General features: G+C 37.0%; 2 protein-coding genes and 1 long non-coding RNA gene across 3 annotated transcripts in view; 1 reads left to right on the forward strand and 2 right to left on the reverse strand.

Annotated features, from left to right (window-relative positions):
* The first annotated feature begins 133 nt into the window (after positions 1 to 133).
* faua (FAU ubiquitin like and ribosomal protein S30 fusion a) lies at positions 134 to 2,152 on the forward strand. The gene is made up of 5 exons (XM_010784236.1): positions 134 to 228; positions 1,106 to 1,187; positions 1,330 to 1,474; positions 1,728 to 1,783; positions 1,927 to 2,152. Exons 2-5 carry the CDS (start codon positions 1,113 to 1,115, stop codon positions 2,050 to 2,052), a joined length of 402 nt encoding a protein of 133 aa, XP_010782538.1. The 5' UTR covers positions 134 to 228; positions 1,106 to 1,112; the 3' UTR covers positions 2,053 to 2,152.
* A 570-nt stretch (positions 2,153 to 2,722) lies between these two features.
* Positions 2,723 to 4,810, reverse strand: fkbp3 (FKBP prolyl isomerase 3). Its single transcript, XM_010784237.1, has 7 exons — positions 4,674 to 4,810; positions 4,173 to 4,274; positions 3,956 to 4,054; positions 3,704 to 3,839; positions 3,447 to 3,514; positions 3,246 to 3,343; positions 2,723 to 3,050 (listed from the first exon to the last, which is right to left on the reverse strand). Exons 1-7 carry the CDS (start codon positions 4,776 to 4,778, stop codon positions 2,996 to 2,998), a joined length of 663 nt encoding a protein of 220 aa, XP_010782539.1. The 5' UTR covers positions 4,779 to 4,810; the 3' UTR covers positions 2,723 to 2,995.
* Positions 4,811 to 7,903: 3,093 nt separating this feature from the next.
* LOC104956704 (uncharacterized) overlaps positions 7,904 to 11,657 on the reverse strand; it is a 5,772-nt gene continuing 2,018 nt past the window's right edge. The window contains exons 2-3 of the long non-coding RNA XR_799582.1: positions 10,433 to 10,547; positions 7,904 to 10,055 (exon numbers count right to left, since the gene is read on the reverse strand). This is a non-coding gene — a long non-coding RNA (uncharacterized lncRNA). The remainder of the gene's footprint in view (positions 10,056 to 10,432; positions 10,548 to 11,657) is intronic.

The following is an 11,657-nucleotide window of genomic DNA, read 5'->3' on the forward strand; positions in this document are numbered from 1 at the left end:
GATATTTATGGAGCTTTGAGCATAATGTTTTGATAAATCACATGCACTTCTTTATTAATATATGGTAAAAACTAATATGTGCAACTTCAATAACTGCAGCACCCGACTTCAAAACGTAAGGGGAGTGGCCACAGCTTCCGACGTGGCTACGTAATTCAGCACATGCGCACTTTCAGCCCTTATACAGCCCTTTCTATGCCTAGCGTTGAACGACTAGCATCAAACGAGGTAAGGCCTGTGCAATTTTTGTGAAAAACCCAATATTTGTAAAACCCTGAAACGTTTTGGTTTAGCAATAATGTATCAATATCCCAATGTCTACCAAGTTATACTTTATTTGAGCAGTTACGAGTTATTCAAGCAATTTTAAAACGACTTTTTGAAACGCGTTCCCCATGTGGCTAGTTAAGCTAGCATAGCATTAGTGAGTTACCGATAGAGACGAGGCTGTTCCAGTTCCCGGCATGTTGCTTTGCACTGCTGCTCCTGAGTTTTCAACATTTCCCTTTTTATTTCGTGCTGTTCTTTTTTCGTTTATTACGTTGACATTATTCAACAATTCCTGTACATCGGCTCAAAGTTAAGGGCCTGCCTTACAACGTTTGCTGTCACAGATATTTCTTACGCCACTAGCTGATATCCCCACTACAGCTATAGTAGTTTCCTTCCAAATCATATTAAATACTATTCTTAAAGTCCGATCAGTTTGAAATGTACTTCAAAAATGCTACACTTGGCAATGTCCCTTAGTGACACATTTTGTAAAGACCTAACTTTATTCTGGAATCCTTTGGATAACATTGACTTGAAAATTACAATATAAATATATATATTAAAATGAAATGTTATTTTTTTAGCAAAGTATTATTCAGTTATGAATCCTCTTAACTTTATCGGATTTTGAAGCTTCCCCAGAGCATTCTAAAAAAACTGTACATTTTTTAAACTATTTTCTTCTTTGTTTTACTCTTATAAAACATTTCCCGCAGCTTTAACGTTTTGTCAGAATTTGAATACATTTGATATCAAGAACAAAAACAAGTTTCCTAGCAGAGTGACCTAGTAATGACTAATGTCGCTTTGCTCTTTTCTTGTTTTCTTGCAGCATCAAGATGCAGCTCTTCTTGCGTTCCCAGAGCACTCACACCCTTGAGGTGACCGGACAGGAGACAGTTGGCCAGATTAAGGTAAAATGTTTACACGTTGTTGAAAAGACGCCACACCTTTTTGATCTTTAATAGAGTACTGTTTTCAATAATCTCTATGAAATCTAGCAATGATTTTGATGGAAAGTGCTTTGATTAAAAACGTTCTTGTTGTTTGTCTTAGGCCCATCTCCAGGGTCTCGAAGGTTTCCTGGTTGAGGATCAGGTGCTGTCCCTTGCTGGGTGCCCACTGGAGGATGATTCTTCCCTGGCATGCTGTGGAATCTCAGAGAACTGCACCCTGGAAGTAGCTGCTAGGCTGCTCGGAGGTCAGTACCCTGATGCAAACCTTTTCATTTTCTATTGGTTTGGTCTGGCTATACTTCTGGCTGTCATGATTCGAAAAACCACCACCCCTAAATCACAAGCCCTAATTTGCAAGATCATTTAGCCTAAAGTTTTCATTAGACAAAGGTTTGGGAGCCTTTAGTGTTTTTAAATGGGAACAGTATTTGGCCTGAACAATTGCAGGAGCTTTAGTTTGTCAGGAAAATATAATGAACCCTTTCCTTTCCTCCTCAGGTAAGGTTCACGGATCTCTGGCCCGTGCTGGAAAAGTGAGGGGACAGACACCCAAGGTATGACTTTCTTTTCTTCTTTCAAACCTGTTTCAATATATGAACTCATCCTTTCATATGAACAACTTAACTGGCCTCAAGAACACTGTTGGAATGTGAATTTGTTAAGAATAAGAGATTTCTTTTTCTGTCATGTTGTCCAGGTTGAGAAGCAGGAGAAGAAAAAGAAGAAGACCGGCCGTGCTAAGCGTCGCATCCAGTACAACAGACGCTTTGTGAATGTGGTGCCCACCTTCGGAAAGAAGAAGGGACCCAACGCCAACTCCTAAGTGCACCAATGCTTAACGGGAGGAAAACGACCACCGCTCTTTTTTGACCAGGCTTAATGTTATCTTTCTGTACAGAATAAATATCTGGCTTGGAAATTTTTTTGTTTTGTGTTATGTCCTTCAATTTAAGTGATTCCCTTACATTGCTGGGAACTGTTCATCTTTAAAATATTACTCGGTTACAGAAATGTACTCGTTAAATAGTTGAACTTTATGTGCAGTTATTTACCGGCCTTTTTAAAAATAAATTGAGCATCTGGTATTGGACGAGATACGGTTGTGACCCGAAGATGTAAAATATGAGACTAAAAAACATTTTATTGTATGTCCAATTTAAATGATTCCCTGCTTTGTTTTTATTTTACCGAAATGTATGGTATCCCTTTTCAAATGGCAGGCTTATAGTTGTTAAAATGGTACTGGCTGAACTTAATATGCAGTTTTTATAAATTGAGCATCTGGTATGTAAGAGATGTGGTTGTGACCAGAATATGTAAAATATCTTTGACGAATGCACATACTAGTCATGGCTTTTATACCAGAACGGTAAAGATATTGATGTTCTACTTAATGGATCAAAATAGTTTTCCTATACCAATGACACCTTGTGTGTAATTAAGACACAATTGTCATCCAAACCTATAGTTGTACAATGACTGATGAAGCCATGTTTGGTCTCTGAAACAGGTTTATTAATCATTTACATTACACATGCAAAAGAACAACAAAAGAAAAATACAGAGAATAAGGTTTCAGGGTGTCTCATTATGTACAATATTGACAAGCCATCACATTCTGGCCAAAACTTACAACGCTGCAATAACTGGTAATCGTATTGATGAATGAGACAAAGTAGGAACAGTATGGCGCAATCCAAATGCCATTTTAACATGATCCTTTACAGCCAGGTCATTTGAGTACTTCTTTTCTTGGCACTTGACGGTTAGTCCACAGCAACCAGCTCAATCTCGAAGAACAGTTTCGCGTTGGGTGGAATTCTGGAAGAGCTTGAGTTAAGGAACATTTGGCATTCAATACGAAATGAACATGTTACCAAAAAAATCAGATTAAAGCTGCAGTACATGAGAAAAAAAAGTACTAACCATACAATACCTGATTACACATGTAGGTGAAAAAATGTACATCATTTATATTTTCATGACATAATACCACAAGTCCAGCAGAAAGGATACTTTGAGTCGGGGAGACCCTTTCTTCCGTAGGCCCACTCTGGTTCAATCTCCAGGCGAGATGTTTCGCCCTTGCTCATCGTCAGAATACCCTCATCCCACTGTGAAAGTAAAGGATTATCAATAATGGCATGCGGTGGAGGAGAAGTGACATGATCAGGAATCGACGAGAGTTTATATGCAGAGCCTAAACATCCGACTTACTCCTCTGATGACTCTGCCAAGGCCAACTTTGAAGCTCAGGGGTTTAGATTGCTTCTTCTTTCTTGCCGCTGCAGAGAGAAAACAGTCAGCTAAACTGGCACAGATTTGATCTGTATTCATCACCATAAAGGAAAAATGCCATTACAGATCAAAAAGTAAAAAGGGATGGTTACATTACAGGTCAATGTTTCTCACAAGCATTGTTTCTTAAAAATATTATGGGTGCAGTATCACTTTAAAGTAGAGGTTTGTCATACTTGTGGGAAGATTAGTGTCAAAGACGGTTCCATCCTCCAAGCTACCAGTGTACCAGCAGCTCACGTTCTCGCCTTTCTTTGGAAAGTTGGTTTTGTCACCTTTCTTCAGCACTGCCTTTTTGAATTTGGGCGGACCCTGAGAAAAAAGCAACACAGGAGCGGTTAAAAGTAGTTTGAATGTGTGCAAATTAAAATATTGCAAATACAAATTCTTCCCAAACTCCTCAAAATTAAAACACCCTGGACCAGTACCTCATCAATAACCTCTGCCGGTAGCTCTTTCTTATCTTCGATTTTCACAGTTCTAATCTGCTCGGTCACATCTTCAACTGGTTCTGTGCCTTTAAACCGCTGCAAAGGACAAAGCAAGTATAAAACACATACATTTTTGATTGAATGTGAGGCAGTCCACATAGATTAGACCATCCCCACTTTCATGTGTGCAACATCACATCTCATTATCACTTACTTTGCTCTCAAAGAGCTGATTATAGGCAATAATCAGTTGTTCTTTCTTTGCCGTTTTTGCAACACTTTTTAAGTTTCCCAGCAGCTTGTGCTCGTTGAGGAACTAAAAGGGAAAAAGAATGAAATAACAAAGAGAAAGTTAGCAGAAAGTTAGCAGATGATAACTTATTGCACCATCATGCGTAGGCTCTCGCTCAATAAATAGTTTCGGTCATGGCAAAAAGAAAGACACATAAAAACCACGTTTTCATTTTTTTTAAATGCAACCGTTTCTGATCCGGGTGCAACTCAAACGAATTAGCTGTGGTTACTATTCAAACAGGGCATCACATTTCGTATAAACATGTCTGTGTTTCTGCATTGAGTGCTAAAACACAACAGCATTTCTGATGTTGCTACGCTAAGCTAACCACGCAGCATGCTGCATCTCAAAGTGTGCGTTAATGTTTATCCTACAGAATTTCAAACAAAAATAGCATAAAGGCTAACGCTATAAACATACCGAGTGTGCTGCATTGTCCTGAATGAACGTTATTACGTCTTTTTTGGGCAAATCATCACTTTTGAGCTGCTCATCGCTCCATTCCCGTGTTGGTTCATCCGCCATTTTGAGAGGCGAATGGTTAATTTTGACCCTCCTGGCGTATCTTAAAACCCGCAATGACTTTTTTATTTTATTTTTTATTTATTTTATTATTATTCAAGTGTTTTAATCATTCCATTATAAACCTTTGACTGTATAATCAATTGTAAAGTGTTATCCTTCACTATTTAATCATTTTTAAAAAACGCAGTGAAGTGGGTGAAAAAATCCCCCCCCGAAAAACATTAAATATGTGAGAGAGGGAAATTACATCTCTCTGATTTGTGTCCTGCCACCTAGTGGACAAATACAAGATTACACAAATAGGCATGCACTGCAGTGGAAGCATACTGGAACTAAACAGAAACAATAATATAACTATTTTATTTGACACCATTTTTGACATACTATAATATGTTGTTTTTATTGATGTTTTCAACAAAGATACTATTACTTTTTAACTGATATTTTCCACATACTATACTTTGTCGTTTTATCTGATAACATACTATATTTGTATTGATATTTTCAACATACTATATTTGTATTGATATTTTCTACATATTTCTACTATTTAGTTTTTCCTTATATTTTCAATTTCAACAAATTATATAATGACATCGGATATTTTCAAAATGCAATGCTTTTTGATATTTTCAAAAGCGTATACTATTTTTTTCTTTCTGATATTTTGACATACTTTACCATGACTTTTTTTGTGATATATTTTGACATACTATACTATGACTTTTTTGGGGATATTTTCGCTTCTGATATCTATGACGTAATTTTTGATATATTTTGCAATACAATGAATTTTTTGGGGATATTTTTGACATACCATGACTTTTTTTATGACGTGTTTTCGACAAATTATACTATGCGTTTTTTTCGGATATATTTTGACATACTGTATTATGACCTTTTTTTCGACAAACTATACTTTGTCTTTTTTTAAAATATATATTGACATACTGTACTATGGTTTTTTTGGGGGATATTTTCGACATACTATACTTGTTTTTTTCCCGACATACTATACCATGTATTTTTTCCAGATATATTTGGAAATATTATGAATTTTTTAGGGATATTTTCAACGTTACTTTTCATTTTTTTGTTAAATCTTTCAACATACTCCGTGGATTTGTATGTTGTTTCAACAAACTATTACAAGTTGTTTAAATCATATTTTCAACATACACGGATGATCTTTTTGAAGGCAGGTAACCATAGAGTCCCATGTGTTCTGTCAGTTCGCGGCCTCCTGCTGCCTTTCCAGAGTTATCATGTCAGTCTGATCTTTACTGCATCACTCTGCCTTTCAGTTGGTTTTTTAACATACTATACTGTGTTGTTTTATTTATGTTTTCGACATACTATGAATTTCTTCATGATATTTTCGATATTTATACTATTTTGTTTCTTAGGATATTATCAACATACTATACTATGATGTTGTATTTATATTTTTGATACACTATAGTATATCTTTTTTTTTTCTGATATTCCCAACTATGACTTTTTTTTGGGATATTTTCAACATAATATACTAAGTAATTTTTTCAACTATAGTGTGATGTGTTTTTCTGTTATTTTCTACAAACTATAAAAAGACGTGTTTTTTTTACATACAGTACTGTGCTATGATGTATTTCGACCAACAATGCTATGTTTTTTGTATATTTTCATTATACTATAATACGTTTTTCTTTTTATATAATTATATTTTTAACATGCGGTTTTTTCTGATATTGTTGACATTGTGGTTTTGTTATATCATTTTTTTTACATACTATTCTGTGGGATTCTTTCAGTTTTTTTAACAAACAATACTAGGTTGTTGTTTCTGATCATTTATATGCTATTTTTCTAAATACAAAACTATTACTACAATACAGTGTTTTCCAGTTACTCTACTCTTCTGAGATATTAAGACCATATGTTTAAAAAAAACAACACATTGCAGTATTATTATTTTTTATTTATTTTTTGTTATTTTTCGCAAAGCTTTACTTGTCGTTTTTTATTAAATCTTTCAACATACTCTGTGGATTTTTATGTTGTTTTTAACATACTATACTATGACGTTTTAATTTAAAAATAATTCCACATACTATACTAAGTTGTTTAAGTTATATTTTCAACATACTGCTATATGATCTATATATGGCAGGTTGCCATAGAGTCTCATGTGTTCTAGTTTGCACCCTCCTGCTGCCTATCCAGAGTTATCATGTCAGTCTCATCTTTACTGCATCACTCTGCCTTTCAGTTGGTGCCCCGCTGTTGGACTAAAAGTGTTGCCTCTATTCATCAATAACCTAGAAAAGCAGTGCGATGATGATTTGCCACCACTACAGCTAGCTGTAGCACAGGATCACACAGAGATTTTGCATTGTTGGTTACGAGGCAACAAAGCTTTTGAAGGAAGAGGAGAGGGCTACATATCTTCAGAGAAAATCTACCAGGTCTCATTCCATCTCTTTGGATGCCTGTGAAGGAAAGATAGTCACAACAATACAAGCTGTGAAGGTGAGTTGGATTCAGGAGAATAGAAATCCTTTTACAATGTGTACTGTATAAAATAGGCCTCCACTGCCTTTTGATATTGCAATGTGATGTTTCTTTATGGTTGCATATACTTCGTATGAATCTGTGTATAGTACACCCTTGAGTTACTTGGCCCGTGGACATACTTAAAATCTATTTTTCTCCTTTCTCTCTGTCTCTTTCCTTGATTGTTGTGCTGCCAGCAGTACCTTTCTTTTTGCATTTAGAAGCGACTAGCCCTCCTCTCTGTGTTTATGAGTGTCTGGATGAAAGTTACAAAGGGGTTTCAGGAGACAAGGCGACTGAGGATCATATCTGGTGCGTTGTGTTGTTGTGATGAAGTATATCTTAAAAAGCTGAGGAGCTTAAGTGAGCTCACATATCACGCCGGGGAAGAATCTTACTTGATGCAGCCCTTGAGAGCTCTTCACATACAGGTTACACAAACAAAGTGATACACATTCTCAAAGTGATGTGCCTCTCAGCACAGAGATGGCAAACAACATAATCCTCACATAATCTTTGCAGAGTTATGTCCTTAGTTACTCTCCATTCAATTCAAGCACATGCACTGTCAGTCCAATGTGTGTGTGCAGCTTTATTTGAGCATTTTTTTTTACTCTATCTGCGGTACATGGTAAGATACTTTTGAAATAAAAAGCTTGAAATCAATATCACTAACAATCAATTAAACACATTGTTCACGTTACTGGGAACACCTGTGCTTTATTCAACACGTATGAAAGGAAACATGTGGGTACTGCACAAATAGCTACTGTCACAATTTAACCCTAACATTGGGAGTCTTTTAATTAAATACAAATCTTTCCAATTCCTCAGGTTAATAAAAGTGTGACTTTTCTCTGCGTTTAGCTGACATTTACCTCGCATGATTGATTCTGAATGTATCACAGTGTTCCATTTAAGATCTGAATCTGTAGTTATGAAGGAGTTGTGAATTGGCAAGCTGTCCTCAACTAATTAGCTGGTAATTAAAAGCCGCTGCACGTCCTTTAAACAATTAAGCCTTGCATTTAATACCTTTCCATTTTTTTAGCACATTAAAGTGAAATTGCATACTTGCAGTTTTTACTAATATTTGTAATGCGAACAATATTTTGTTAAGTATGGATATTTAGATTGAGTTGTATTACCTTATTCAGCACAATTACAAGTAACATGAATTGTCTGACTTCATATCTTATAAAACAAAGATATGATCAGCTATGCTAAGTAGATATTATAATGTCTTTCAAATAAAACTCAACATTACATCTGATGTTGATCTAAACCCATTCTAATGCTTACATGCTTTTCTATCTGTTCACATTTTCCATAACTCTATAGGCTACATTGTGTTGACAGTTATGCAGTTAACTATGAATGTATTTAATGAGATTTGATAAGATTTGTAGCTCAAAATCCCCATCATAATAATGACAAAAATGAAAATATGTATCTACTGCAAATGGGTGGATTACTACAGAACTTCACTCTGAATGCAGTGACACATTCTGACCTCTAGGGGGCAGTATGTACACATTGTTGACATTGCTGCAGGTAAAGCAGCTTCTGTTCTACATTGACAAAAGAGTGAGCTTTACAATATATGATGTTTACAATAAAGTTTGACCGGAGTGAAAATGGCCATGATTCACCCTGTTAAAGAGTGCACGAAAATAAATACCATAAACAGTGTAAATAAATAACAGGTGGGGGTTGGGGGGGGGGGTTTGCTATGCTGCAGTCAACAATCCACTGCCTGGGTGGAAAGTGTTTAGTGTTCATGGTTGAAGCCCCAACTGGGAATTTTGTTTTCATGTATGTGCAATAAGAAAATAAATTGAGGGATCAAATTTGTAACCATTAATTTGTCAGTTTTCACAAATGGGTATAATACCTTGACACTGTAACCCTCCTCCTGCTTCTCTTGGTTTGTCGTGTCTGTGTGATAGCTATGCCCTTTACAAGTTGTACAATCTATAATAATAAAAAATGGAATGTAAAAAGTAAATGATAATTTGCCGGTTTCTTTGAGAAATACAACCTTGAAACATAATACAACTTTTGAGACGGGTCTATTGCAGATGCATTGTATCTAAATCATGAACTAAACCCATACGCTCTTATCATGTTGTTTACCATTGAAACCTGTGTAAGTACAGGAAGAAACATTTTTCAAATCTATTCACTATCAGGCCTTGAGTTACCTTCTGCAACAAACACGCTGAGGGTACATTGATTCTTTTTACACATTCAAAGGAAAGAGAGCAGCTCAGAGATGGAGAGGAAAGGGATTGTCAGACAGTGGGTCATTTGTATTATCAACAACTTACAAAACACATGTCTCATTCAATGCCAGATGTCAGGAGCGGGCAGGGCTTTTGAGATATCATCCTCTTGTTTATTAGTCACCTAGCCAGAGTACATCTTGTCTCTTGAAGCATTTCTTTCCAATTCCACTTCATCCTCCAACTCATAACCAGTGGAGTTAAAGGCTTTCATAATATAAATCATCCCTCTGTGGCCTTGGCCCACTGTGGAAAATGTGTTTCCTTCTCCGAGCCTAATAAGCTCCCTTTAAGCCAAATGGCAAGCTGAGTTCACCTGCATGTACACACCGGGCTGTGAGAACAAGTCTTTAGCTTGATGTGGAAGATGATGCTGCAGCAGCTCACACTTCATCTGATGTAGGCAAAGCACCTCCAGGGATCCAGAAAGGATGTTAGGTCAGCATTCCACCAACATCTGCCAGCAAGAAAGATGAAAACTGTTCAATAAAATGTCCACCTATGGCCGTGTCTCTTTGGAGGGGGAGAAAAGGTTGGATGAGAGTGCAGTATGGCAGGTGGGCTGGTCAATATGGAGCGTGGAATTTCACACAATCATGCTGCTGGTATCTTCAGGCAGCCAGGAGCTGTGCATTCAACAAGCTGCACCAGGCTTTGGAACATTTCCAATCCAGAGTTTAGCCTGCAGATCTGTAGTCTCAGTACTAGCCCACGCCTGCCCTGTCAGATCTAATCTCTTGGCTGCATGCCGTGAAATGGGGCTTATTAAGAGTTTAACTGAGATCAGCCCAACCCCCGATCTGGAGCGTGCAGAGGAAAAGGGAAATCACTCACCTGAAAAATCTCAAAATCACAGGAACAGGGTGAGGTTGGTATCAGTCACCAGAGGCTTTGCTGTACGTCACTTCGTGCTCTCTCCCGTCTGTCTGCAGGAAGCATCATCTGTTTACTGCTAATTGGAAACCAAAGAGAAAATAAGTCTCTGAAGTTTCAATTGGAACTGGTCCCAGTATGATATCTCACACGGCTTAAAGGGACAGACTTCTGAGCCACATGCTACCAAAACTCTTGTCTCCTCGCATTACTCTCACACTGTCTGTTAGCATTTAAAACCAGATGAGAAATGAGACTAAAGGCTAAATCCTCTGTGCAAATTATCAATTTAAAACTCTGCATTATAACTTCCTGTAGTCCATAGCTCATGATTTACTTGTTGCAACATCAAAAAGGACAAAAAACAAGAGAACAGACAATTAAGATAACATTACAAGTAGGGCCGGGACTTTAACGCGTTAATTAAGATTAATTAATTACACAAAAATTAACGCGTTAAAAAAATTAACGCATTTTAATCGCACTCATTTTTGCACCGCGGAACGTTTCTCACTGGATGAGTTTCAGGGGTACCGATTATACTGGAGCACCAACTAACGTTCATTACTTCAGACAACAACAAACCACAGTGAACAATAGTCAAACATGAACGAAGAAGCTGATGAGACCGCTTTGGTTGGCCCCGTGGATGGGACATTTTGTTTTAAAAAACGGACGGATGGAAGCGTCAATAAGAGCACGGTTGTTTGCAAATTATGCAAAAAGGAATTCGCATATCACCGCAGCACATCAAGCCTCAAGTATCACCTCAATGCAAAACATATAGCAGCTAGCGTGGAAGCTAGCGTGGACGTTAGCCCGACTCGGAGTACAAGGACCCACACCAAATTCGCGTTGATCAAACAGCGGCCTATGCAACAGAGAGATTTTATTTTTCATCAGGATATTGGAAGAATAGGAGGGATTGAGGTCAATCACTGGCACTTTTATTTTATTTTAAATGGTACACTTTATGTTGAACTATTTATTACGTTGTTGGTGCAACTGGCACTTTATGTTGAACTGTTTATTGTTTTGGCCAAGGTTATTGAGAGAGTTGGACTGAAATTGATTAGATCTTTTAAATCAACTGTTGTTAAATCAACAAAGTCTGTTATGGCCTCTGAAGCAACAGAGAGATGTTTTCTAATAGTCAGGGTTTCCAATGTTCTGAATGTACTTGAAA

Source organism: Notothenia coriiceps, unplaced genomic scaffold (assembly GCF_000735185.1).
Source record: "Notothenia coriiceps isolate Sejong01 unplaced genomic scaffold, NC01 NC01_scaffold00026228, whole genome shotgun sequence".
In the NCBI taxonomy this organism is placed as follows: domain Eukaryota; kingdom Metazoa; phylum Chordata; class Actinopteri; order Perciformes; family Nototheniidae; genus Notothenia; species Notothenia coriiceps.

Excerpts from the sequence above, each read along its gene's own strand:
- fkbp3 (XM_010784237.1), bottom strand. The coding sequence starts at position 4,778 with ATGGCGGATGAACCAACACGGGAATGGAGCGATGAGCAGCTCAAAAGT. Across the intron at positions 3,515-3,703 it reads TGACACTAATCTTCCCACAA|CGGCAAGAAAGAAGAAGCAA; the intron begins GTATGACAAACC and ends TTCTCTCTGCAG. Across the intron at positions 3,344-3,446 it reads TTGGCAGAGTCATCAGAGGA|TGGGATGAGGGTATTCTGAC; the intron begins GTAAGTCGGATG and ends TTACTTTCACAG.
- faua (XM_010784236.1), top strand. The coding sequence starts at position 1,113 with ATGCAGCTCTTCTTGCGTTCCCAGAGCACTCACACCCTTGAGGTGACC. Across the intron at positions 1,475-1,727 it reads AGCTGCTAGGCTGCTCGGAG|GTAAGGTTCACGGATCTCTG; the intron begins GTCAGTACCCTG and ends TTTCCTCCTCAG. Across the intron at positions 1,784-1,926 it reads TGAGGGGACAGACACCCAAG|GTTGAGAAGCAGGAGAAGAA; the intron begins GTATGACTTTCT and ends CATGTTGTCCAG.